The sequence below is a fragment of the Trypanosoma theileri genome, assembly GCF_002087225.1.
Source record: "Trypanosoma theileri isolate Edinburgh chromosome Unknown TM35_Tth_24_V1, whole genome shotgun sequence".
NCBI classification, from domain to species: Eukaryota; Euglenozoa; class Kinetoplastea; order Trypanosomatida; family Trypanosomatidae; genus Trypanosoma; species Trypanosoma theileri.
Genome location: NW_021639866.1, coordinates 340405 through 367825, shown reverse-complemented (window position 1 = coordinate 367825; position 27421 = coordinate 340405). Strand labels below are relative to the sequence as shown.

Here is a 27421-nt window from a genome sequence, read left to right as displayed (position 1 = left end):
TCTCTCTCTCTCTCTCTCTCTCTTGGGCAAACAGGGTAAACAAAACACAGCCATCAGAAAAGGCCCAATTAAGTGCATTATACTTTATGCACTCAATCCCTTTTTTTTTTCTCCTCCAGCACCATCACGTGTAGTGTTACCGTCGAAGTACGTGAATACCAACCGCCGCCTCTGAGCTTAGATAGAATGGCCCCAACCAGCCATTCCAACATCCATTATTACCCTCGCCATTATCTTTACGCGTATTTATACGATTATTATTATTATTATTATTATTGTCGGGGTTCTGCTCCTGATCAACCTCAATAGTGATGAGGTTTCCCTCTGCATCTAAGGTGGCTGGTTGAAGAGTCAGTCCTCCTCCTTCTCTTCTTTCATTCTTTTCATCCAATGCATTAGACAAGAGACGGAAAGACTTCATTTGTAGGGAAGCATCCTTCACAGCATCGAAGAAACGCCGCATGGTGGTATTTTGTCTGTGTGTTTGTACAACAATGGCCACTGCGTCCTCAGCGGAGTGGAGTGCATTGCGTAGTGTAGTGACGAGAGGAGTGATGAGTTCCACTTCGTAAATACAATCAGCAGCCAAAATGAGATTACAATCCCATTCTTGTAGTTTATGTTGATTCTCTTCCGTCTCTGTCCAGTCAAGAATGTCTGTGATGTATACAAGATCCTTACCTTTATGATCACTAGAGAGATCTGATACGATACCGTTAGAATTAAGATTAAAGAGAATGTTTTCAATTAATTCGGGTTGGTAATCCGTGAGAATACAACGCTGCAATCGTTCTCTACAGGGAGAATATCGATGTAGTACTAATGGTGTTAAACCAACACCAGCCCCTAATTCCAATACTCGTATCTTTCCTGTAGGTGATAGTATCATGGGTTGCGAAGATGTGAACTCGTCTAGTAATAATTGTGTTAATACAAATGCTGCTGGCCAAAGGGCGAGACCCACATTTGTGAATTGACCGGAAGCCAAACGAACAGGAAGATATGGTTTACACGCAAATGGACAATAAAATGTTTTATAACACTTAGTGGCTTGTATATCATTACTATCCGAGTTTATGGAATATTCAATATACGCTTCCATAAGGCGAGAATCAATAGTATCCTCTTCTTCTTCATCATCATGATTTAATGTATTTATCATGAGGGTCATCGTCTCTGGTGATTGTAAATCATTAAGATATAATTTTAAGAAGGCACGAATATTCGTTTTACGCGGTGGATACTTTAGCAAGATTGGATTTCGTATGAACAGAGATACACACAACTGCTGTGCGGTGCTTGAGTACCACGGCATACCCAACACTTCACAGTCATCTTTAAAGGCTTTGAAGGTTTCCTGCGGAGGAGCAGACTGTAGAAGAAGTAATAGTGATAACGGTGGGTGAGTTTTAATAGTTTCCATTCTTTTTCTATTCAATCTCGTCTTGTCTCTGTGAAGTATGAATGGTGTACACTCCCCTCTCACCTTCCTTCTCAGCAAACAGTTAATATATATATATATATATATATATATATAACAAAAAGAAAAAGAAAACAATTGAAAATAAAGAAATTCGTTTAATAACACATCCTCTCAATAACAATAGAGAGAGAAAGAGAGAGTATTTGTAAGGAAAAAGGCATAGAAGCAAAAACAACATGTCATTAAAGAAAGAATAAAATATTTAAAAAGAGGAAAAAAAAATGGATGTACCATACAAAAGTAATAAGCAGTAAATAATAATAATAATAATAATAATAATAATAATAATAAATAATAATAATAAAGAATTTATTCGACAGATCACTACACTACAACAGACTATTCTTCCCCAACCTCCTCCAGTTCACGCTCAGTCAAATGCCGAATGGGCATCTCTACATGCACATACGCCGTTTCCAGACCCAAACTCAATGCGAGTGCCCCTTCCATCACTTCTAATGATGAACTTACGTATGGACTGCTGCCTGTGCTGCTCATACTCTTCTTAAGATCCACTGTTGAGAAGCCTGCATTGGCGGATGTACTTCTGCGGCTTTCACGATTAGACACCAATTGTGTGGCCACACTCTCTAAGAAGGGAGCAATGCGATGAAATACAGAAGAGGGTATAATAAATGCCCCTGTCGCACTTACAGGTGGAAGATCTCGTAGAGAAAAGGATTTGTGAAAAAAATGATTGTATTCTTCTAACAGTCGATGACCGAGAGAATTATTAAGTAAGAAAAGAGTATTATATGAAGAACCGTAAAAAATACAACAATGAGAGGATCTTGAATGATGTTCTTGTTGTTGTTGTTGTTGTTGTTGTATTCGATGTCGAATACGACGTAAAAGCTGTTGATCAATACGCATATCGTATTCAAGAAAAGCAATCCATTCTTCATCTGATTTTGTGTCACTTCCTCCTCTTCTTATTACGGCTGATTCTTCCGTTCTTGTTGTTGTTGTATCTTTACTCGGACTATTACTAAGAGAAGAAGATGGTTTTCCAATCATTCCACTTCTGTAAACTGAAAGAATCGCACTATATATTTGCAGAAAACTTTCATTGGCAACAAATCCTGGCATTTCCCACTCTCGCAATAAACGTCCCTCCATCATCTTTGATGAATACTGTATATCCAGTGGTTCCTTTGTAGCTAGAAAAAAAATACGATTTCCATTTTGTCTACCTTCATTTTCACGGTATATCTTTAGACTATTCACAATCTCTCTTGTGGTTATCTCTGGAGATTGTATATTATTCCCATTCATATTCTCCTCATCCCCACGTCCCTGCGTATGGCTATTACTGGGTGGTAAAGGTAAAAGTAAAGACCATGAAAGTCCTTCATACAACTTCTCATATAAACGACGATGAAAAACAATAAACATCATTACTTCCACTGTCTTTTCTCTGTTCACCTCATCAGAGACCTCACAAAAACCATTATCATCATCACACGGTGGGGTTCCAACATCAGGGGAAAGTACTTCCGGTAGAAGCGTCTCCTCCCGTTGTCGAAACTCTTCACGCCGGTAGTGTTGGACCCGACCCCGCACGGCATTTCCCGATGGAGGAAGAAGAATAATAATCGCCAGCACAAGAAGAGCGAGAAGAAGACAAAACAGTTGACGGATCAAAAAGGCACTGCTGGAAATAAACCGCTTCGCATATCGTGGACCACGCGACATTTGGAATCTACAAACACACACACAGACAGACAGACAGAGAGACAAAAAAAAAAAAAAAGAAAACAATAGCAGACCTAAAGCCTACACGCTTTATTTTTATTGTTTTCCTTTTTCCTTTTTTTTTCCTACTATTATTGTTCCCTTTGTGTTCCTCTTCCTAAGACAGAGTACAAAACATTCACGTTCAGTAATATAAAGAAAAAGAAGAAAAAAAAAAACAGAGAGAATAAAGATAATAGTAACAATAATAAAACTCTTTTTTTTTATCTCCTAATCTTTACAATCATAATGAGAGCTACAATCCCATATAATTATGGCTACTACTACTAGTAAATATTCTTGCTAAATCAGCAATAACACCTGCGAAGCTAGCAGAAGAAAAAAAAAATTTAATTAGTTTTTGTTTCTTTTTTTTAAATTTAAACGGTTCAATACAAAGTGAACTAAATAACAGAAACAAAAAAGAGTTCCGTACCTCACTTGTTTTTTCGTTTTCCCCATCTTCTTTACTTGTTTGGTCCTTTATATCCACAGACGTCACTCTTTTTTATTTCTTTTTATCTCTTTTCTTTTTTTGTTGTTTCTTCTTATCTTTCTTTTTTTTTCTTTTCTTTTTTTTATTCTGCACACTACACTTCTTCTCCTCTTCACTTGCGTGTCTTGTGCTGTGAGCGGAATTCCCGCAGACGTGCGGTCTCCTTCTTTGCCTTCTTCAGTTGCCGTTCGTACTCCTTCTCCTCTGCGGCGGAGACCCGCTGGTGCTGCTGCCGGGCCCGTTTCTTCGCCTCCGCCTTCTTCTTCAGCATCGACTCGGCCTTGTCGCTGAAGGCATTCAAGAGCGCCGTGCGCCGCATGTCCCGCGGCTCCGGGGCGATCGTCGTGGCGCCCGCCACCCGCTGCTGGAGGGCCGTCGACTTCTCCAGCGGGATGAACTCCTCCTTCATGTTGAACGGCAGCTGCATCTTTTGATTGCGGGAGAGAAGCACCTTCACAGACCGGTCCGCGGTATTATTAGGATGGGCACCACCGGGTTGTTTAGTATCATGATTGTAAATATCATCCTCCATCTCATCCCCACGTTGACGGCGTTTAATCTCATGGTACTCGGAATCACTCTTAGTGACAAGTGGAACGTTATGTTCCCACCGCAACTCTCGCATACTTCGCATTCCAACCCATTCAGGATCTACAAGATTACGTTGAATCGAACAGTACTTTGGTGGATGTACAGTTGTCCATGCCCGGCAAAAGACAATATCAGAGGGAAATATCTTATCTTCAAATGTAGCACGAATTAATCCATCTTTACCCTTCAATACAGCCTTAACAATACCACGAATGCCTGAAACAGATTTAAGTTTCGCTCCCACATACTTTGTCGCCTCAAGATCTGTATTAAACATTCCTTTAATAAAGGCAGTTGTTTTAACAATCTTCTGTGGTGTTCCAGTGAGTTTCAGTTTCTTAACAATATTTGTAACATTATCATTACCTACAGTATATCCAGTACAAGGAATACGAAAGTTTGCCGATCGAAGATCTCGAACAGGAATAGCAACAAATCCAGTATTTGTAGGAGTTACTGGTGCGTAAAAGGATGCCACACAATGCATATGCATAGGGGTATACTTTAGATAACGTACCCGTCCATTAGGATCCTCTGTAGCGAATATTGGTTGTGTTTGAAAGCGTCGCCATCCCATAGATAATAATAATGGATCTTGCGCTTTAAGAATCTTTGGATACCAACGATGACGCTTAAGTTTGGCATGTACTACACGGAATTGATCCTCACCAGCATTTACACCTCCAGCAATAAGTGGAACCAATGGGTTAAAGTGACGTACAAACTCCACAGGAACATTTTCAAGAACGAAACGAACATATAAACCACTGAAATAACCGACCAATTTAATCTTTTTCTCCACATCATCACCCATATCATTTAAAGCGGCATCTAATCGTTCCTGTTTCTCTTCAACAGCTCGTGTAAGTTGATGATAGTGTGTAAATGTATTATTTTTACCTCCCATATCATATGATTCATCAAAAGCCTTTTTCTTTGCCATTCTTTTTTGCATAAGTCGTTCCTGTTCTTCTGTGAGTTGTTTCCCTTCAATAATATCCGCTGTTTCATCAGCCTCTCCTCCTCTTTTATCCTCATCCTCATCCTCATCATTATGACCACCCCGTTGTTGTTTGGGGTCATAGAACTGTATGGCCCCATCATCATCATCCTGCAAAGAAGAAGAGGAAGGACCTCCTCTTTCTCTTATCGTTGTAGTAGTTGCAGCTGCCCGACGTTGAGGTGCCAAGAAACTCGAGACGAGACCATCCAACTCTTGATCAGATAATGCCGCATCCTCACGAGCATTTTCATCCTCAGCGAGAATATCATAATCATCATCATCATCCTCCCCGTTTCCTCCTTCATGACTACGTTTACCATTCTTAGAATGAATATGATGATGATGATGTTGTTCACTATCATCTGGTCGGAATGCACCCCAACCTGATGGAGAAGAGGAATTATACTTGTGATTCAATCCTGCTAATGCATTAGTCACTTGTCTTCCATTCTGTTTATTCCTTTCGTGATCATAGTTATTACTTTCATCATTCTCATCATCGTCGTCTTCTTCTTCTTCACTCTCATTATCATCCTGATCTTGTAGCATGGAAGATGATGTAAGTGGTTTTGTACCTCGTGCTATTTCTTCAAATTCCTCATCTTCACTCTCATACCCCTTATCCACTTCTTCTTCATCATCATCATCATTACTGTCCTTATCATCATCTGATCCTGTTGTTTTTGATCCTGCATTCCAGTCTCCAGTAACGAATAAATTTTTCAAACGGCGAATCAAATCACTATCCGACCAATCATAACGTACAGTATTCTCACGAATAGCATCTGGTGCATTACGACCACGTGGTACAAGAGCTCCACCTGTAACAACTCCATCTACATCTACTTCTTCTTCATCATCATCATTATCATTATTGTTGTCCTTGTTATCATTGAGTCCGTATAGTGACAAATCATTTCGTGAATGGTTGTTATTCATCTGGAGACGTCTCTCATTTCTGTTATTTTTATTGTTATCATTTTCATCATCATCATCATCGGAAAATTCTGAATCTGAAGAAGGTGGGGCTTCCACTTCACCCATCTCTAATTCCATCGCATCATCATCTCGGAAAACAACTGGACGGCGTACAACATCAAGAGCGGCTGTACCAGCATCCATAGGTTTAGCACGTTGTAATTCTCGCAGAAGTTGAAGACCCTCACCAGAGCGTTCAATCATCTCCTTTTCAGCATCTTCCTGAATATAAATAGCATCATCATCATACATGACACCACTCACATCACAGTATGGGGCGTAAATACGTTTTTGTTTCATACTAAGATGTCGCATCTTATGTCCTTGGGATTTTCCACCAGGGCCATCAAAGGCACATGGATCTTCTTGTTTAGAGATGTGAGCAACAGGGAAATCACCCAATCCTGGAATATGTACCAATTGTTGCGGTTTTAATGGTTTTCCTCGTGTATATCCATAGAAGGCAATAGTACGATTACACTTTTCATCCTCTGCAACCAACTGTGGTGCTGTAATATCTTCATGTCGATCAATCAAAACACAACTGTGAGTGTTTCTCCAGTTTTGTATTTTTGGTTCTACACAAATAAGAAGACGATGTAGTTTCAGCACATCTGTTGCCCGATACATTCCACGTACCATTGGGGCTAAACATAATAACTTCGCACCGGCTGCCACTTCATGCCAAAAGCGATGACGAAGAAACTTCTTACGTTTCTTTAATGCTTTCCCTGTACTTAATTGATCAAGGTGTGAAATGACACCAAACATACGTGGGAAACCGTGAACCTGGGCAATGTTAAGGAACTCAAACGTCTCCATCTCAAACCCAAAACCACCATCAACCATAAGCAGCACAAGATCTGCTACCTTGGCAATATCACACATAGCCGTTAATGTGTTTGGACACTCCACAAACGTCACGCGGCGACTGCGGCCTGCGACTACAGTGATGGGTCCCCGCACCGCCCGCACATTACGGCCACTATAGAATTTCACCATTGTGCGAATAAGTGTAGACTTCCCAACACCCGGCGGTCCAACAACGGCAACCAGCAGCGGCGGCTCCGATACAATATGCCGCAGGGTTTTATCCATTGTGGGCATGTGCAGTGCAGTCTCCCGCTTTTCAAGACTTCGAAGCATTTTTTGTCCCTTTCGGCTGCTGGCGGTTGGGCCGCCAAAGGCCTTTCGGTTATTTCCCCTGTTTGGTTCGAGTTCAATGCCGGCCTTCTTCTTGCGGTACTCATCCTTCTTGACCGCCTTGCTACCCACAATGCGGGCCTTGTGGCTCTTGTTCTTTTGCTCATTATCCCCCTCCATTGTCTTTTACCACTTTTCTTTTTCTTCTTTTACCTCTTCAGACTACCACTATTATTAGTGGATTTCCTTTTTTTCTTTTTTTAAAGGTTCTCGCCCTTTCTTTGTTTTGCCGTGTTAAATAAAGCTCTAGTAGCCTCAATATTTAAACACGCCTATATCACGTATCATACGAAATAATAATAATAATAAAGGAGAAGAAGAGGTGAAAAGAATAGGAGATATTTATTGATTATGATGTGTGTGTTTTGAGTATATGTATAAATGTCTTTGATTTGTCAGAAGTAAATAAAGAATTCAAGAAAAGGTTTAACTAAAAAAAAAAAACAAAGACAATAGAAAAAAAAAAACAATAAAAAAAGAAAAAAAAAACGATGAAAAAAAAATATATGATCACTCAAAATAGCACGCTCACAGGAGCAATATGTTCTTTATTTCCTTCTCTTGACATCACCAGTTACAAAGAAAAAAAAAAAAAACACCCTACTTCTATTTGCCAATATCAACAAACACAGAACAAGTTTAAAAAAAAAAAAGCAAAAAAGTAATAAAGCGGGACATGGAGAAAAGATGTATTAGAAATAATAAAAAGAAATCGGTAATAATTGCGTACATTCGCTCATTCGCCACCTTTTCCTTTTTTTTTTTTTTCTCTTTCATCCCTTTTATTTTTTTTATCTTTTTTTATTTTTTTTTTTCTTTTCCTTTACTACACAAATGTATATGAGAGATTCTTTCCACCATTTGTTTTTTTGTTTTTGCTGCCATCCCCAACCCTTTCTTCCATATGTTCCTCTCTTATCAGACGCACGTCACTGTATCCTCACTCTTTGGATGTGGGCCTTTATTTTTCAAATCGTGTAAATCTTTCTTATCAACCTCCACTGCACAGAGACGCACAAAGTCATCATCAAACAAGGTAGGATTATTTCGCCGTAGTAACATTTCAAATAAATTGCGGCATAATCCATAATCATAAGGATTACGTCTGTTATCATAAACGCCTTGAAGTCGTTCTCGTGTGGTGGCACCGCCCATAATGCCTGTTATCAGCGATAGACAGAGAAAGAATGTGGAACATGATATCGCAAACATCACAATAACGAGAATCATAGAAAAAACATATTGTTTCGTACTGAATATCTCACTGTTACTATACATGGCTGTAGAGAGAACCACCGCGGGAAAAAAGGGCAGTGCAACAGTGGAAAGGACAAACAACATAAACTTTCGTAAATTACGCATGCCTACACATACACCAATAACAGAACAATGATGATCATGCTCACTTACACACAAACCACAGAGATAACAGTGAGCTGCCCGTGGAGGACGATACAACTCACACGTTGAACACCACTTACGTTCTACCTGTTCTCCATTTACAGTTTCCCACTTACTCTCACGCTGTCTTAACTCAATATCTTTTAATGTGAGTTGTTTTCCAGCATTTCGGTGGTAATCGTTCTTATTATTACCTATATGATAATCATTTTGATCATCTAGGTAAGCAGGACGAATAAAACCGGGATCTGTGTATACGGTATTTACCATAACGACCACAAAGAAAATAAGTAAAAGAGTAACATAAATATGCATATGCCATAACCATGCGTTATCGAGAGTGTACGTATCATATGTGAAGACCACATAGAGTACAAGAGCAGCAAAAAGTGGGAATGAATACGATACAGATGTTTTTGGTACAGGTATATTAACATTTCCCACACACGGTATATATTTACGAAATATTCGTACACAACCAATAGTTGCAGTAGGTTTAGTGCCAAACACAATGTACTCAATGACGTGAACAATTGGGTAGAGAAAAGACATTCGTTCCGAGAAGAGTTGCATTCGACGTGCTGAAAAGGCCTGAGTGGTTTCACCTGTCATCGTCGTTGGCATCTCCTTCTTCTGCTCTTCCACCGCACTCGCAATCACCGCCGAGAGTTGTGCCTTCGCGGAGCCCCCAACAGGAACAGCAACAGTGTTACTACTACCATTATAATTATTATTACTATTACTACTATGACCATTACTATTACTACCAACACCAGATTCCAATACTTCTGGGGAATAACATACAGTGTTTTCACCGTTTCTAGGATCTGTGAGTACACCGGGATCATTAGGCAACAGCGGTGCTGATGGATCTCGCAAATCAATAAGGGTTTGACAAACATGACATTGAATACCATACACCGCCGTGCTGCGACAATCAAAGAAGACCTCGTTACTGCATACAGGGCACAGCACCCTGTAGACGCGACCAATAACGGGAATTCGAACAGCAGACATGTGTAAATGTATATCTCTAGATACACCTGTATTACTTCTTACCCGCCCTTGGATTCTATATGAAATTGGAAAATTGAAACCAATATAGTAAAGCCAAGAAAGAAAGAAAAAAAAAGAATTATATATACATATATAATCGACTCTTGTTGTTTAAAAAAACAAACAAAAAACAAATTAAATATAGAAATAAATGCACAAGAAAAAGAAAATAATATATATACTGAAATTCCAAAAAATGGGTTATTGCTTTCGCCCCACACACAGATTCACTCTCCAAGAGAAGAATAAAAAGGTTTGTGCCCACAAGAAGAACAAAAGAAGAAAAAAAAAGACCTAACGTTGTTGTTGTTGTTGTGTAGACTGTGGTGAATCAGTCACATATAAAACACATTCCTTTTTTTGCCTTTCCACATGCACATTGTTCACTTTGCAAAGTTCCACCTTTATTTCGCCCATTTCCAGCATGACGCTCAGCAGCCATCATGCCTAAAGCCGTTGGTACAATCTGAGAATGACAAACAGGGCAAACCACAACTAATGTAGTATGAACAGAAAATCCACTTGTACCACAGAATGGACATGCCACCGTTTTGGATGATCCAGTAGTAGTAGTAGTAGTAGTAGTAGTAGTAGTAGTAGTAGTAGTAGTAGTAGTAGTTGAGGGTTTTTTCTTCTTTGATTGTTCTTGCTGTTTTTGCTGATTGGGAGAGGGATCTCGACGTTTCCCTTTCAAGATGTTTGTTGAACGGTGTATCGGTTTCAAATCTCCTTCATCATCTGAAATATCAAATTTTGCGAAGAGTTGCATCAAAGTTTGCCGACTCGCATCCTGTTTTTTTTCATCCTGTTGTATTTCTTCTGTTCTTCGTTCCACATCTAATTTCACAGTCTTCCCATATTCCGTTTTTGTACTGCGATTAAAATTCTTACGATGACCCTCACCATTCTTATCGTCATTATTATTACTATCTTTATTATTATCACTATCATCATCACTGCTAGAGAGGTTTAGTGTAGGAAGTGGTTTCGTTCCTTTTTGTGAGGGCTTCGGTACCCTATAATTATCATTTGCTGTTGGTACTTTCTTCTCACTTGATGACACCGGCTCATCCGGCATCGTGAAATCACCAAACACATCTGGAGGCAGTGGTATATCAAAGAGACCGATATCTTGCGATGGATTAGAGTATTGTTTCTCTTTCTGTCGCCTTTGTTCTTCTTCTTGATAATAATGGTAATAATGATGGTGTGTAGGAGGAGGTGGTGGTGGTGGTGGAGGAGGAGGAGGAGGAGGATGTGAAAAAGGCTGTGTTGTTTCTGTTCTTGTTCTTCTTACTAGTGATTGTGATTGTGATTGTGTGCGCAGGGCGGCGAGAGTGGACTCGAATGTCTGCTGCATCACTTGAAAGGCCTCGGCTGCGCGTGTGTGTGAGTTCTTGTCGGGGTGAATCCGCACGGCGAGGGATTTGTACGCCCGCTTGAGTGCCGCCTCTTCGCTGGTGTTGTGGGCGCCGAAGAGCCGCGCCGCATCCCCGCCGCTGTTCAGCACGAATAACACCAGCGACTCCCCAGCGGCCATTTGAGAGGAGACCCTTCCACCACGTCAATACAAAGTATACACCTCACACTCCTCTTTTTTTTTTTTTACTTTTTTTTTCTGATTTGGCAGAGAAGAACTAATAGAGAAAGTGTGAAGGAATATGTGTTGACTAGTCTTTGTTATTATTATTGTTATTCTTGTTGTTGTTGTTGTTGTTGGTGGTGGTGGTGGTGTTTTCTGCAGCAATTCTTCTTTTTTTTTTTTTTTTACCTTTTGTTTTCTGTTGGGGGGCTCCCCCAACCCACCACCACCCTACACACAGCAATCCTTCTTCTTGGAAGTTGTGAAAAAACAAAAACAACACAAGATGGGAAAGAGAAAAAATGATAAGATATTGAAGGTGAGAAAAAAAGATCTAATTTATCTCTTTTTTTTCTCTCTTTCTCTCTCTAAGAAGAGGAACACAGAAAAAAAAAAACAGTAAAACTAGAAATACACTAATCATAGCCCATTTCTCTATATGGAACTGATGATATTCTCGCATGTATGAATGTATATATGTATATATGAATGAATGAATTAGTTAATCTTTTTTTTTTCTTTGTTTTTGCGTTTCCGTAACTCTATGGGGAAAGGAAGAACAAAATGAGAATGAGAACAATGCATACAGTTACTTAAGCAACACTTTCCCAAACAATATTTTATTATTTATTATTATTATTATTATTATTATTATTATTATTATTATTATTATTATTATTATTATATTTGTGTTTTGGTATCCTTTCTTTGGTCCATCCTCTTTTTCCCCCCCCCCCTTTTCCTTTCTCACAAACGTATACACCTTACACAGAAGACTCCTGATTTCTGTACTCTTTTTTTTTTCTTTCTTTTAAAAGTATTACACATACATATGCACAGTCCCCATCTCATAAATACCATGTATAAGCCCATACACAGATACATAGATACACAAAGAAAGAGGAAAAATAGAAAATATATGTTTTTCACATCTTTCCCCATCGTTTCGCGTCAACAACAGGAACCTCTCTTTCTATCACTCCCCAAAGAAGAAGAAGAAGAAGAAGAACAACAACAACAATAACAAAAAAAAAAACGCCATCACTACCACTATCAGTAAATAACATCAGGTCTATTTTTTCATTTCTTCATTTTCACCCCACCTCCCCCTCACATATATCAGTAGTGCACAATACTTGTCTGTGTAGACTCACGCTTTCTGATCTCCGCTACAGCCTGTACCAATCCATTGTACGGCAGCACATACAGAAGAGAAATGGGAATATCATTCTCTGGTTGACAGTCATACTGTGGACGACAGCGATATGCCACGGTGGCAATGCGTTTGTCTCTGTATTCATAGAGAATAGAATCCTCCTCACGCCAGAAAATGTACCGAGTCAAATCAAACTCCTCCTGTTGAGTAACACTTTGTCGTCGTTTCTTCTTTTTATTATTATTATTATTATTATTATTATTATTATTATTATTTACTGCATCCTCACGGGTTGTGTTTGTTACTGGTGGATCCACCGCCCGCTGTATTTTGGAAAGTACCGCAAACATACAAGGGAATGTTGCCTTCACTTCGACTCTAGGGTTGTCTTGTTTTGTATCGTACATTTTCTGGAATCGCTCTAACAAATCATTTAAAATATGTGATGTTAACTCCAATGGAACATTACGAATATACTCACCAACGAGAAGCACACATTTAGCCTTTCCTGTTCCTTCCTCACATGACACCAACATATCTGTTGGGAGAATGCCAGGTGTGATAGTGCGCCACATACTGTTTTTAAGGTGCGCCAAGAGAGTACTCAGACGGGGGTTGTGGACCAAATCAAGAATACTCGCCATTCCATATATCTCTTCTTCCTCTTCATCCTTATTATTATTATTATTATTATTATTATTATTATTATCGCTATCGTTTGTACCAGCATCATTCCTGCGGTTACCGTTCTCAATATCCTCATCCTCATCCTCATCATTATCATCCTCATCCTCATCATCATCGTCTGTGGCGATCTTCACAAGAGACGTAAAGGGGCTCCCGTGAAGTGCCGCGCCCAATTCATCACGATCCACTTCATTCATTTTATCTGGACAGAGTTGATCCATGAGATGCATCACCGCATCCACATCACGTGGCTTCATATCAAACACTCCAAAGTCCACATTAATAAGACTGGCGTTATCATCCTCATCCTCATCCTCCTCTCCTTCCTCATACTCTCCGATATTATCATTCTCGCTGCCGCTGGTGCTGCTATTGGCGCTACCAGCTCTCATCATGAGGGAACTGTCCGTGTCTTCACGCGGTGTATCGGCGGAGGAGGAGACATTACCATCATTGCCCATATCACTCCCGTTAAACTCATCGCTGTTACAACTCTCTTCTTCTGATCCAACTGGTGGACGGTCACCGTAGTCTTCAATATTCTCCTGTGGGCTGAGGAAAGTGAGGTGTGAGATATCGGGCTGGCGGTGTCGTTTCGGCATTTACCTTTAATTATCTTCCTTTTAGTGTTGACTTTTATTTCTTATGTGTGTCGTTGAGTTTCCTCGCCTCTCTTCCTTTGATATACGTACTCTAATGTTTTATGCAATGTAGTGTGTTGACGGGCGTGCTTTATGATACCGCACGTACAGCTCCCCAGAGGAGAGTAATGAAAACCAAAACTAAAATAAATTTAAAAAAAAACCACAGGAAGAGAAAAGACATATTGTCGTCAAGAGAAAATTTGACAGGAGAGGTGGTAATAGGAGAATCACTATAGTGAAAAGAACATCAAAAGAGGGTCAAAATCACAATAAATAAATAAATAAATAAATAATAAAGGATTTTTTCTTTTTTTTCGCTTGTTCCAATACCTCTTTTTCCCATCTAAACATCATAAAGCTCGAACATGAAAACAAGGAGTACAATAACGCACACTACATATGGAAAAAAAAAAACAGCAGAGTATTGAATAATTGTGGTACTAGTGACGCAATGTTTACCTAACTATCCCAGAAACCCGTCACATTAACGCACCTTTTCCTCACACATACTCTCACCCTCTAACGAAGAGGGAGAGGGAGAATGAGTACAAAAGAACGAGAGAAAGGAAACGAAACAATTAATAATAACATTAATAATAATAATAATAATAATAATAATAATAATAATAATAATAATAATAATAAAATCTCTGATCCTATCACCGTCTCCACATTCAATATTCCCCTACTCCTCATCCATTTTCCTTCTCTTACAATAAATTTTCTCATTTTCACCCACTTAGCACAGACATACACAAAGATTAAATAAATAAATAAATAAATAAATAAATAATACGTAGATAAATATGTATATACACACAATTCCTGTTTCCTCTACCAATCATCATCCATGCGCTTACGTGCGAATGTGATGCTGCTGCTCTTCGCCTCTGCGCCCTGGGAACCCAGCCGCTCGAGAATGTCCCGCACGGCGTCGTCGCCCACCGGCGGCTGCAGACGCCCGGCTCGCACGGCCTGCAACAACTGCACCTCCGCCGCGCGGGCCCGATCGGGGCGGACTTGCGCCAACCGCTCCAACCGCTCGCGGCCCTCCGCCGACACGCACGCGCGGAGAAGTCCGTCCCGCTGCTCACGCGCCGCGTCCGCCCGCTCCTCGCGCGCCTGCTGCTCGAGCATCATCTGCTGCGCCTGCTCCTCGCTGATCGGCACGCGCGACATTCGCCAGAGGGGAAGAGATGGTCTACGGTGTAATGCTAGAAAACATGAAGGAAAAAGAAAAAGAGAAAGAGAGGGAGAATTATGAAGGGAGTCGTCCGTCCAGTAAGGGATAAACACAGAACAAAAAAAAAAAAATATATATATATATATCATAACTTTGACTAACTCCGACAATCACATACCACCAATATCACCGTTCAAATGAATCCCACGTTTTTCCGGCACTTTACATTCCCACCCATTCAATGATATTTGTCATAACAAACACACAAACACAAAGAGATTTCCAGAAGAAGAAAAAAGAGTCTGTTCACCAAGTGAAACACAACTGCAAAGATCATCCCATGTTTTTCTTGTATTTTACTTGCTCCCTCTCACTCACAAAAGCATTTACCGTTTCACACACAAATGAGATTCATTACAAAAAAACGAAGCAAAAATAAGATGCACAGAAGCTGAGCGTAACACTTCTCCACAACAACGACAAACGCACTCAGTCATGCATCATCAGCAAAAAAAAAATCATGTCTTTTCCCAATAGAATTCAAAAAAAAAAAAAAAACGAAGAGAAATGATTGCACTCTGGAGGAGGCGCAGGTGGTGCCATTCATTTTACCAAAGAGAGAGAATGGATCCACACGTGTTATCGTATCAGTATGCTTCCTGGTGCAGATATATATAGCAATATAGGTTAAAGTATGTGGTTTATTTGTTCTTTAAACGTATCCTGTGCACACACAGATACATACAGGCAAAAGAAAAAAAAAACAGACAATAAACAAATTATATGCAGGGTTGGTTGTCACCTGTACAGAAGGATACGGAAAACCAAAATACAAACATATGCATATATACATGTACTGTATAAGTAAATACAGGTTCACCATCACTTGGATACATTTGGTGCTGAGCACATGACATCACTGTGTCACTATCCAATGGCGTGAAGTGGGACCATTGATACCGTTTACGGTAATAGCATTAGCGTGATAACCATGAGGGCAATAGCTGACAGAGCGATGGGGGCAGCAGTGGCACACCCATCACCATGACCACCACCACCACCAGCATTACCGGTACCACCACCACCACCACCACCATCAGGAGAGGGTGTCGGATCATCCGGTGGATCGATCAGTGCAAGACGACTGCCACCGTTGGGGGCAATGGTGCACACCTCATCGTACTTGGGACACTTGATATTGCCGCTTTTGAACGTAGGTGACTTTGCTTCGATGGACTTACCTTCGGGGCAGTCGTGCCATTCGTCGCTACCGTTGTACTGCACCTTCACTGTACGACTACTCTCATCACACGACACCAGCGCACACACTCCGGCCACGTTTTCCTTCACGGTGTCATCGTCAAAATTCACATGGAGTGACTCACCATCTAGGCACCACGAGTCATTCCCCATCAGTGACCCATCAAGAGCAGGTACATCATCCGAAAAACAAAACACGTATCGACTTTTTTCTTCAAACTTACCATAATCGGGCTTGGTGAATGGGCAGAGGTTCTTTTCGCTCTCCCAATGATAACTGGCAGGCACACTACAATAGCCAGGGGAACTGCGGTCCGTTGTGCATCGAGAAACACTTTCGCTGCAGAACATTTCAGGATATTTGGCGGCATTGTTGACGATACACAAAGCCTCAAAGAAATCGCACCCGCTGTGGTTGCCCCAGCCCATTGGCTCCTCCATTCCCCAGTTAGCCCTATAGTAGCCCATGTCCTCAAAAGTTGACATGGTCAGGGCTGTATAGTAACCGGCACCGAGTGAATCCGTCGGGGCCATTAACTCATCTTTCGCGTTACGGTGCGTCCAGTGCGATTGTACCTTATCTCCGCTACCCAACTGCAGCTCCATACCCTCGAGAGTAGAGCAATTGTAGTGTGCTTGTGCCTTTTCCTTCGTCCGCTTGGAACTCACCAACTTACGATTCATGCCACGCACATTGGCTTTGGTCACCATCTTAAGTTGCTCCATCCGCTCATAGTCAAAACCCAGTGCGTGTGCCATCTCGTGGGCAACAGCACGGACACTCCCTCGCGGATAAACAAGATAATACGGTGAAATATTAATGGCACCAGCAATTGGGCGACTTGACGCTTCGGCAGGGGCACATGTGACACCAAATGGCTCTCCGGTACCGGCTGCGACGTAGAGCACAAAGTCAGCATTCTCAACACCTTTATCGTGGTGCTCATCGGGTACAGTGAAATGTTTGCAATAACTCTTATCTTGAAACGGAGGAACAGTCAAATTGCCTTTATGGGGTTGCACACGCAGACGATCCCTGTGCAGTTTGATAGCAGCAGGAATCATCTCATTTATTAGAGTTTCCTTCTTTTTATCGGTGAGAATCTCATTTTCATAACATTTGGTGATGTCACCTTGAAAATCCATGACCTTATCATCAACCTTAGTACAATACCTCGATTTGTTATCCAAGTCCTTCGTGAACGCTTTAATGCGGATTAGTTTCCACTCTTTGTCGTCCTTCTCCTGTGCGGAGACGGTGTACGCCTGCAAACCACTCTGTCCCTTGCGGGGCAACTCCCGCACAACACCAGTCGACTGCACGCCGCCGTCCTTCTGCGCAACACACACACAGGCGCAGCACAGAAACAACAGCAGAAGAAGCAGCGGCATCACGTACAGTGACTGGCGCACTGTGGCGGGTGTGCGGGCACTCAATTTGTTAACTTGCTGTGGCATATAATGAATGCTTTCTACAGTAGAGAAAGAAACAAGGAGCAAAGAAGGGGAGAGAGAGAAAAAAGAGTGAGGAGCGCAGTACAGAGCAGGGCAAGAGCAGTCCCGCACATGCCAATCCAAATCAAACGGTACCACTGTTGTGGCAAAGAAACACAGTCCATTATGCAGTGGCAAAATATTCATTTCCCTTCATTTGATTTATGGTTTGAGGTATAAATCCAAAGTTATCAAGTAAACGGTACCATAAAGATGAGCTGAACCAGATGAAGCAGCTAGACAAGTCAGGAAGTACTTTTCTCCAGGGTGGAATAATCCTCCCAACCCATCCCCAGAATCAGAAAAATATTATAGTGCTTCCATTCCTCTTGTTGTAACGTCCGGTTCAGACGTTTAAATTTCACGACCAGATCAAAAGAAAAAAAAAATCGTTGAACCAAACCAAATCCATATGTATAAATATATCAGTACAGCAAGTAGAAAAAGATACCGTGTTTTTGATTTTCAGCAAAAAGGAAAAAAAAACAGTATATTCATATAGAATCACATCAAAAAAAAAGAAGATTTAATCTGCATAATAATAACAATGGGTGTGAAGCAAAAACAAACAAGTATGCGAATATCGCATATAAAGCAATACAATAATCAAACGTGTGAAAAAGTACTTGAGTGAAAGAATCAAGAAAAAAAAAAAGAATTCATATAACATTTAGTGCATGAGAGAGGGTAGATGGAAAAACAATATATCCCTTTTCTTTACCTTAGGAGATACAAAAGAATTATATAAATTATTATATAGCCCATGGACAGTGTGCCTATCCTCATTGCGGCAGAAACAGTTTCCATTGGGATACTGACTGCTGTATTGGTGTCCCCTGTTGTGCTTGCAGTGGTGTTTCACAGAAGACCCATCAGAGTGAAGGTCATGGCGAGAGGCACAAGAGCAGAGAGAGCAGCAGCCCTGCGTGTGCTGTCGAGTTCAACATTCATGGACAATCTGCTTCTGCCATCCGGTGTGATGGTGCACACCTCATCGTATTTGGGGCACTTGATCTTACCATTTGTAAATGCAGAGGATCTGACATCGATGGACTTACCTTCGGGACAGTCGTGCCATTTGTCGTTACCCTTGTACTGCACTTTCACTCCACCACCACTGCTGCACTTCACCCGCGCACACACGCCGCGGATAGCGTTACGCATGCTTCTTTTATTAGTCACCACAGTGAGTGACTCCGCATCGAGGCACCACGAGTCTTCACCGGTCAATGAGCCGGGAAACAAGCCCTCTTCGCCATCCGTACAGAGGCTGGTGGGGCTGCTTTCTTCTTCTTCTTCTTCTTCTCCTTCCAGCTTCCAAATGGGCTCCATGGTAGGACATTGGTCCAAAAAAACCTTCGATTCCACATCCTTGCTTAATTCACAACGTCCGATAGCATGTCGATCCGACGTGCAGCGAAACTTAGTATCGTTACAAAACGTTTTCGGAAACGCTGTAACACCGTTGGTCATGCAGCTCCCATTAATGAAATCGCATCCGCCCTTGTGGCCCCAGCTCATTGGTTCCTCCATTCCCCAGTTTGCCTTGTAGTACCCCAGACCCTCAAATGTTGACATTGTCAGTGCTGTATAGTAACCGGCGGTAAGGCCCGTTGGTGGAGCCATCAACTCGTCCCTCGCGAGACGTACAGACCAGTGAGATGAGACTTCATCCTCCTCTTGATCCTCACCTTCCTCTTGTTCTTCGTTATTCAGCTCCATTCCCTGCAGCTCAGGACAATTGTAGTGTTCCTGTGCCTTTTCCTTCGTCACTGCGGTATTCACCAAAACCCGATCCTTGTCACGCACATTAGTGACAGTAGTCACCATATTAAGTTCCTTCATCCGCTCATAGTCAAAACCCAGTGCATGTGCCATCTCGTGTGCAATACTGCGAACACTCAACCGCAGGCCAGCGTATTTAAATACCGCAATATTCATGGCACCCGCGATTGGACGACTTGACAAATCTTCTGGGGCACATGTGACACCAAATGATGTCCCCGGTCCAGACCCCACGTAGAACACAAAGTCAGCATTTTCAACACCCTCAGTGTGGTGCTCATCAGGTACAGTAAAATACTCACAATCACTTCCATCTTCAAAATTGGGCACCTTTAGTTTGCCTTCATGAGGTTGTACACGCAGACGATCCTTGTGTAGTTTGATGGCAGCGGGAAGGATCGTGTTGATAATAGTTTTCTTCTTTTCATCGGTAAGGATATCCTCTTCATCACATACAACTTCGTCCCCCTCAAAATCAATGATTTGCTCCCCAATCTTAGTACAATACCTCGATGCATCTTCCAAGTCTTTTGTTGACGCTTTAATGCGGATTAGTTTCCACTCTTTGTCGTCCTTCTCCTGTGCGGAGACGGTGTACGCCTGCACACCACTCTGTCCCTTGCGGGGCAACTCGCGCACAACACCAGTCGACTGCACGCCGCCGTCCTTCTGCGCAACACACACACAGGCGCAGCACAGAAACAACAGCAGAAGAAGCAGCGGCATCACGTACAGTGACTGGCGCACTGTGGCGGGTGTGCGGGCACTCAATTTGTTAGCTTGCTTTGTCATTTAATGAATGCTGTCTACAGTAGAGAAACAATTAAAAAAAAAAATGGCCCTCAACGACGAGACACGCAAAAAAACAGTCTATGCTCCTAATATTGTAGTACACAGGTAAGCAGAGAGGTCCGGGTGTAAGAATGAAACGCAATAAAAAAGCAACAGAAATTTCTGGCCTTATGGAAATTTCATATTTAAACAACGTACGTTGTTGTTGTTGTTTGTTTGTTTGTTTGTTTGTTTTGCGACTTGTATACAGTACAAAGAAAAAGAATGATGCAAGGCACCAAAAGACCCAATACTTTCAGTAACAGTTTCGGCAAAGCCCAAACATTAAGACAGCATACGTACTCACCATTTAAACCTAGGCAAACATAGATCGTTTCTTTGTTTACCATTCGTGAAGTACGGCTTCTGAGGAAAGTAGTCGTGGTCTCGTGAAAGAATTCAATCTCCATCTACTACAATAACGAAGAGTCTACGATACAAAAAAAAGTACAAGATATCGATAATAGACAAATGTCAAGCATAACACGCAACTCTACACATTATATACACTCTCTAGCATTAGCAAAATTACCACTTTCATTTCTTTTCTTTTTTTATTTTTAAAAACGACAATTATATGGTTCTCGATAAATAAATCCGTCACATGTAACCCGACTTAGTACGGGCTATCGGTGCCGCTGCATCCATCACATAGCTGTACCCGTGAGTAATGTTCTGTCAGCATTTCGGGTAGGAGATAGGGTGATGGTAACAGGAGATCCTGTTGTTATTGACAGCAGAGACTCATTGCCTCTTTGGTGATTTTCGTCAATTCAATACCATGGCGACAGAAAACTACAGGAACCTGTCACTGTCTATGAATCAAACAGTCACACAGAGTGTAGTGCTTTTCGATCCCAAACATTGATGCTAATGTACGATATTTGATATCATATTGTCAGTGGAAGCACTGATCTTGATGGAACAGAGCCTCGTGTCGTGCAGAAAAATAAGCCATGCGCCGCACCTCCCAGAGGATCGTTCGCCGTTGGTTCCCATCGAATCCTGTGAGTGCAAGAACCTTGTCCATCGCTTCGGGGCACGCGGCCCAGAGATCGGAGAGGGCCCCGAGCCCTTGGCGGCGTAAGCGAAGGTCCACCTCCGTAAGGAGCGGGGACAATAGTGGACGACACGCAGCACCCACAGTGACGTGAGATGTGGACCCATGAGTGATTGAGGAGAGAAGTCCCGATGGACCACTGCCTTGGTTCATCACACACACCACAGGTGAAACGAATTCACCACTTGCTTCATCCACACCGCAAGCGGGCTTACCGTTAAAAGGCACAACGTCTATCGAAGTTGACCTGCGTGCGGGGTTAGTGTTTCCGGGCCATAAAAATGAGCCCCGTGGGCCACCGGTTTCCTCCTCCACACGGATGCGGTATCCCACCGGCTGAGATTCCACTCCTCCGCTCAAGTGCGAGGCGAGTTGGTACCCGACGGGCAGACGATCGATCCGCCGCCTGCTGCTCCCGCCACCACCGCACGCTGCAGCCACGTCGTCATGGTGCCGTCGAATCGCCAACATCGACGGATGGTTGACGGTTGCGCCACTCCAGCACTGCGCGGTGGAGGTAACGGATAGGCCGTCACGCAGTTCTGTAGAGGCGTACATCCCCCGCCCGCGCCCGCGTCCGCACCGTCCACCACGTCCGTCAACACCTTGGGACACACCCGACTCCCATGAAACGTCCGGCGATACCAACCATTCCTGCTTCACAGGATTGTTCTGCGGGTGTGAAAGGCTGAAATGACTTCTGTTGCGTCGGGAGTAGCCTTTTGCACTTCGCGTAGGCTGTGGTGACAGCTCCATCACGGCAGAATGAGTGTGTTCACCTCCGATGCCCAGGCGCTGCTCCTTCTTCAGTACCTCAGCGTTCTGCAACTTGAGCTGCTTGTCAGCCTCAGAGGCACCGGCATCATCCCATAGCCCCCGTATATTAGTCCTCTCCGGCAGGTGGACTAACCTCGACATATACCTATGGATTGCAGAAATAAAGCTTTCTATTATCGCAGATGAAGGGACAGGAAAAATGAAACAAAGCCAGAAATCCAGTAAAACAAAACAACAACAAGAAATAAATAAAAATAAATAAATAAATAAATATAAAACAGCTAAAAACAGATAGTAGTACCTTAAACTTGCCAGAAAACGAAAAAAAAGGTGGACTCCACACTTTTTGCGATCTTTCTAAAGCTACAACCGGCATTTTTATAAACTATATTTCTGCTTTGGCAGAAATAATCCACGCAGTACTTTTCGACAGAGATGGAATTAATTGGGATTGAGATACCGTTACCGTAAGATCCCATCCTCTCCGCTCCTCTACGTTGGTAACCCTGCTACACAGCAGGTTTCGGGGGAATAAAAAAAAAAAAAAAAAAAAAGATTATCAGTGTTATGGCCAAGATACAGCACCGCCACACAGCAGATGCCTCTCTTTTTTTATACCGGCTAAAATACAGATAATCTGGAATATTAATTTTCATAAAGTACTGCGTATCACTCTTTCTTTTTTCGTTGCCCTAAATTTTTCCTGTTTTTTTTTTTCCGTTCTTCATACATTCCCTCTTATTTTTTCCTCTCATTTTCTTTTTCCGTGTATCCCTTGTTATTTATTTTCTTTCCCAGTTGGACACGGCCTGAACCGTGTCAATATATCTGGCGTCACACGCAGAGGAGTTACACCAAATGACGTACGACGGACTCCTCACTCTGTTGCCGTGAATCCACAGCCTCAGTGCAGTCATCAGAAGCGGCAAAGTCCTTGTTGTTCTGGCGGTACAACACAAAGTGCTGAACCAAAAAAACAACATCGTATAGTATGCTTACTGAACCAAGGGCAAACTTTACAGGATTGCCTGTCATGCCCTCCCAATTTCCGGTTACCCAACTGTCCATTACCTGCTGTACAATGCTGAGAATACCTCCCGTGAAGTCAAGTATAACGTTCCAGATATTCCACCCAATTGTACATTTCCTCTTGTAGTTCAGATATATCTGTGGCAAGTACTTTACAATACTGATGCCCAGTTTTATCATGCTCAATCCGTACAAGAGATCGAGGTAGTTAAAGACGTGAGTTTTTTTGACACCCCCGACAATCAGGAATGTCCACAGCAGTATAACGAAGATTATAAGGCAGATAAGCCCGATGGCGAAAATGCTCAGCTTTTGGCCACCACGATCCATGAAAATAATTTGCACCCCATTCACTATGCAGCAGGTGAGCGCATACACTGCGAACACAACGTCGTTTAGTGCCACTGTGTTCGACATACCATCATGCCGTTCACGATACATCTCCTGAACGGCACTGTTCGCATAAAAGCAGAGAGTGTATGTAGAGTAGCACGCGAAACCAATTATGTTCAGAGTCACAAATTCAAAGCTCTGACCTTCCACACTCCAACGGCGAAAGTTAAAATATAACTGTGGCAAGAAGGACACCCCCCATGCCAAAAAGTATATCCATCCAATCAACGCAGAGATGTAATTCCAGGGTTTCGGATTTGCGTTTACCACTGGCGCCGTGAACGTCAAAATCACCGACAAGCCGAGCATTAAAAACGCACAAACCGGTGCAACAATGCGGGTCGGGATCTCGTATTTCCAAATCTTAATTCCCGACGGATCAGCAAGTTTCCGTGGTGATTCAGCCAAAGATGAGTGACCACCATTAGAAAGATTGACATCATGATCCATCTTGTGAATGGGTGTCACTTCATCTTCTGCAGGTCGTTCATCAATCATTGGCTCCACCGGTAAAACCACTGTGGTCTCCACAGTTGGGGCAGGCTTATCGGACAATCCAAATTCAGGCATTACTACCTTGTAAGCGTTCGTAGAAATAAAAATAATTAAAAGGCAAGTCTTCCTCTAAACCAAAAACAAAAACCAATAGAAAAGATAAGAAATGAAAAAAAAAAAAATGTGGAGAGACACTTTACTGCAACATGGCGATCTCGCAAGACAGAGCAATACACCACCAAAGCATCAGACAGATTGTTACTTATGTTAAACTCCCTAATTCCTAATAAAAGTTATGGAAAGACGACCCAGTACAGAACATGCACCACGGCATCCCCCTCTTTATCCCTCACATCGGGCAAGCGCACTTAGTCTTACCCGCCCACTCTCGTGCCGCTGCTGCCCACATTTTTTCCTAGACCCCCCTGTTGCTCCCGCAGGAAGAGAGGGAGGGCGGCGCACAAGCTACAGCCATCACCCAGCTCTATCGGGTGCCTAGCTCCGCAGCACTGGAACCGCCCAGCACACATATCCCCCACTCCCCCTCTCCATTACACATACACACATTGCACCTCTCACGGTCACACAGTGTAAAAAATTTTAAAAAAAAAGTTTGGAAAACACACACACACAGACATACATAAACACTGGCTTTAAAGCACAACACACAACATGTTCAACACGCACGAGAAGCACAACTCCTACGCACAGCGATGGAACGGAATGCAGTTCTTTTCAACGCCTACAGCCACTTCCCGATCCCCGCCATCACTCCAACCCCTGCCCATAGGGCAAAGAACATCGCAAACCGTTTCAGACCACGGTACTCCGCATCCGCACCGGCGTACTTCCGCAGATCCGCCGGGAAATCGTTCAGCATTAGTACAAACGCCAGGTACAGGAGAATACCACCGCACACTGCATCGAATATCGCCTGGACCAACACGAATGCCGTCCCCGTTACTGAGACCTTCGACCCCACGACGGCGCCCAGACCAATCGCAGTGCCCAAAGGTGCAGACACGGAAAAGACCAGCGCCAGCAACAGCTCCAGCCAGCCGCGTAGCGGCGCATCCGCCAGTCGTGAACCCAGCGCAAGTCCCTCGAACAGCTGGTGGAACGAAAGCGCCACAAGCAACGGCTTGATGTCGTCATCGCTCGTGATGCCAACTGTCAGTCCAATGAATACGCTGTGCAGCGTCACACCAAACTCCATGAACAGGGCCGAGGCGATACGCTGCGCTCCACCCTCCGCAACGAGGAGAATGCTGCGACTGTGGTGCCCGCTGCAGCCACCTTCGTCACCACAAATAGACACACGCTCCTCACCTCCAGTGATGTTCTGCTTTTCAACAGGCTCTGCTGGTGAGGGCGGGGCACTGCTGCCAGCAAACATCAGGTCCAGATTCACCTCCAACGCGTGCATCAGTACCGCCGCAATCATCGCAAACAAAAACGCGTACGCATCATACGACTCCTGGAACGACGCCGGCACACACTCCTCTTGGAACGTATGCGCGGAGTGGTTGATCATGTGAATCATCGCCACAGCCAGCACAACGCCTGTTGCTGCGCACTTGCCAATGACAAATGCGAACGGGTGTACCCGCAGCACTGGAACATATTTCCCCGCAAGTGGGATGAGCGTCCCAAGAAACGAAACAACCAGCACAATGAAGATCGCCGCCACATGCAGCCCGACAGAGTACGGGCCATCGGCGCCACTGCACCCACCATGGCTGTGCCCGTGCTCGTGTCCGTGTTCATGCGAATCGGGTAGTTCACACTGTTGCTCAGTAAGTTTTGATTCCAGCGAAGCATGCTGTGAAAGGAGCGCACTGCAATCTTCAGTGTTGTTCATTTGATCGGTCAAGAATCTTCAATTTTCGAGTATTTGGTGCGAGTCCTTGAGGCAAGTCTTTCAAACGTACTAGAATTTCACAAAGAACACCAGAGCAAATAGGAAAGAAAGTAGGAAATTAGAGAAACGTAGGTGGCATAGATTGATTGAGTTTTAATGGCTTGGTTTATGTCATCTTTTGGTATATGGATGGTATTTTTTTCGTAAACGTATGTAGTTGTGAAGGACCGATAAAAAAAAAAAAAAAAGAATTTCGCAAAAATAGGAACCTGAAAATGAAGTTGTTATTATTTTTGTATATTATTGGTATTTGGCGTTAAATCTTTTAATTCTGCCATATTGTATTTATAATGTTTGTTGTAAACGATTGTTGACATAATTATTTTCTTTGACTATTGTCGTTTTTGTCGAATGTTTCCTGATTCTAGAAGAAAATAACGGTTGATTTGAGAAATATTTTATTGAGCAAGCTTTCTTGCCGACTTGGATTATTTCATGTAGGCAACCACTGAGTTGGTTTGTGAGCGTATATAATTCTGGATTGATGTGGGTCACTACAGTCGTTTTTTTTTTTTTTTTTATTATTCTTTCACCTAATAATATTATAGTAAGAAGAAAAATGAGCCTCCCTCCAAACGCGATTGCTTCTTGACTGTTTTCCGTGAGTTTGACGTTGCCTTTTTTTTTTTTTTTTTTACCGTTCTCAACGAGATTGAGTCAGGAAAAATGAACGAATGCTCTTAAGGACACTGAAAGATATACCCTTACAGCTTGTAAACTTCTCTCCTTTTGTCTGCCAAAAAAAAAAGAATAGTATTTTTATCCGTTCCCTTCTTTTTTGTACTCTGTACAAACTGATTGTTTGCATTGGTTTTCCATTTTTATATGTATTACGTTTCCCACTTGTTTTCCTTTTGGTTTGTGCATGTTTACATGCATATTTTTGTGTTTGTCTTGTTTTCGTTCTTTTTTTTTTCTCTTTTGTCTTCTCAACTTTTTGGTGCACCTCTTAGTGTTGTTTCTTATTGTATAATAGTAGCGATACCAATACTTACAAAATAAAAATATAAAAGGAAAGAAAAACATTGGATAAAGAAAATGACAACACCTGTGGTTCATGTTAATTCGTCTATCATAATTTAATTCACCACCTCATGATGGTGGCTCCAAAGAAAAAAAAAAAAAATATAAATGCCCCAAACAACAAGAAAAGCACATAAGAACAAGGAGCAGCAACAA

General features: G+C 42.4%; 12 protein-coding genes across 12 annotated transcripts; all 12 read right to left on the bottom strand.

Annotated features, from left to right (window-relative positions):
* Positions 1-136: 136 nt before the first annotated feature.
* TM35_000242420 (uncharacterized protein) lies at positions 137-1423 on the bottom strand (the record flags this gene model as incomplete). Its single annotated transcript, XM_029027654.1, has 1 exon — positions 137-1423. One exon carries the CDS (start codon positions 1421-1423, stop codon positions 137-139), a length of 1287 nt encoding a protein of 428 aa, XP_028881158.1.
* A 399-nt stretch (positions 1424-1822) lies between these two features.
* TM35_000242410 (putative membrane-associated protein) lies at positions 1823-3178 on the bottom strand (the record flags this gene model as incomplete). Its single annotated transcript, XM_029027653.1, has 1 exon — positions 1823-3178. One exon carries the CDS (start codon positions 3176-3178, stop codon positions 1823-1825), a length of 1356 nt encoding a protein of 451 aa, XP_028881157.1.
* Positions 3179-3825: 647 nt separating this feature from the next.
* TM35_000242400 (ribosome biogenesis protein BMS1) lies at positions 3826-7608 on the bottom strand (the record flags this gene model as incomplete). Its single annotated transcript, XM_029027652.1, has 1 exon — positions 3826-7608. The coding sequence occupies one exon, from the start codon at positions 7606-7608 to the stop codon at positions 3826-3828; it is 3783 nt and encodes a 1260-aa protein (XP_028881156.1).
* A 798-nt stretch (positions 7609-8406) lies between these two features.
* On the bottom strand, positions 8407-9906 carry TM35_000242390 (S-acyltransferase; the record flags this gene model as incomplete). Its single annotated transcript, XM_029027651.1, has 1 exon — positions 8407-9906. The coding sequence occupies one exon, from the start codon at positions 9904-9906 to the stop codon at positions 8407-8409; it is 1500 nt and encodes a 499-aa protein (XP_028881155.1).
* A 370-nt stretch (positions 9907-10276) lies between these two features.
* TM35_000242380 (uncharacterized protein) lies at positions 10277-11485 on the bottom strand (the record flags this gene model as incomplete). Its single annotated transcript, XM_029027650.1, has 1 exon — positions 10277-11485. The coding sequence occupies one exon, from the start codon at positions 11483-11485 to the stop codon at positions 10277-10279; it is 1209 nt and encodes a 402-aa protein (XP_028881154.1).
* A 1161-nt stretch (positions 11486-12646) lies between these two features.
* On the bottom strand, positions 12647-13972 carry TM35_000242370 (uncharacterized protein; the record flags this gene model as incomplete). Its single annotated transcript, XM_029027649.1, has 1 exon — positions 12647-13972. One exon carries the CDS (start codon positions 13970-13972, stop codon positions 12647-12649), a length of 1326 nt encoding a protein of 441 aa, XP_028881153.1.
* Positions 13973-14848: 876 nt separating this feature from the next.
* On the bottom strand, positions 14849-15193 carry TM35_000242360 (programmed cell death protein 5; the record flags this gene model as incomplete). The annotated part of the gene is made up of 1 exon (XM_029027648.1): positions 14849-15193. The coding sequence occupies one exon, from the start codon at positions 15191-15193 to the stop codon at positions 14849-14851; it is 345 nt and encodes a 114-aa protein (XP_028881152.1).
* Positions 15194-16160: 967 nt separating this feature from the next.
* Positions 16161-18098, bottom strand: TM35_000242350 (surface protease GP63; the record flags this gene model as incomplete). The annotated part of the gene is made up of 1 exon (XM_029027647.1): positions 16161-18098. The coding sequence occupies one exon, from the start codon at positions 18096-18098 to the stop codon at positions 16161-16163; it is 1938 nt and encodes a 645-aa protein (XP_028881151.1).
* Positions 18099-18809: 711 nt separating this feature from the next.
* TM35_000242340 (surface protease GP63) lies at positions 18810-20528 on the bottom strand (the record flags this gene model as incomplete). The annotated part of the gene is made up of 1 exon (XM_029027646.1): positions 18810-20528. The coding sequence occupies one exon, from the start codon at positions 20526-20528 to the stop codon at positions 18810-18812; it is 1719 nt and encodes a 572-aa protein (XP_028881150.1).
* A 937-nt stretch (positions 20529-21465) lies between these two features.
* TM35_000242330 (uncharacterized protein) lies at positions 21466-22545 on the bottom strand (the record flags this gene model as incomplete). The annotated part of the gene is made up of 1 exon (XM_029027645.1): positions 21466-22545. One exon carries the CDS (start codon positions 22543-22545, stop codon positions 21466-21468), a length of 1080 nt encoding a protein of 359 aa, XP_028881149.1.
* Positions 22546-23253: 708 nt separating this feature from the next.
* TM35_000242320 (cystinosin) lies at positions 23254-24396 on the bottom strand (the record flags this gene model as incomplete). Its single annotated transcript, XM_029027644.1, has 1 exon — positions 23254-24396. The coding sequence occupies one exon, from the start codon at positions 24394-24396 to the stop codon at positions 23254-23256; it is 1143 nt and encodes a 380-aa protein (XP_028881148.1).
* Positions 24397-25063: 667 nt separating this feature from the next.
* On the bottom strand, positions 25064-26182 carry TM35_000242310 (cation transporter; the record flags this gene model as incomplete). The annotated part of the gene is made up of 1 exon (XM_029027643.1): positions 25064-26182. One exon carries the CDS (start codon positions 26180-26182, stop codon positions 25064-25066), a length of 1119 nt encoding a protein of 372 aa, XP_028881147.1.
* Positions 26183-27421: the final 1239 nt, after the last annotated feature.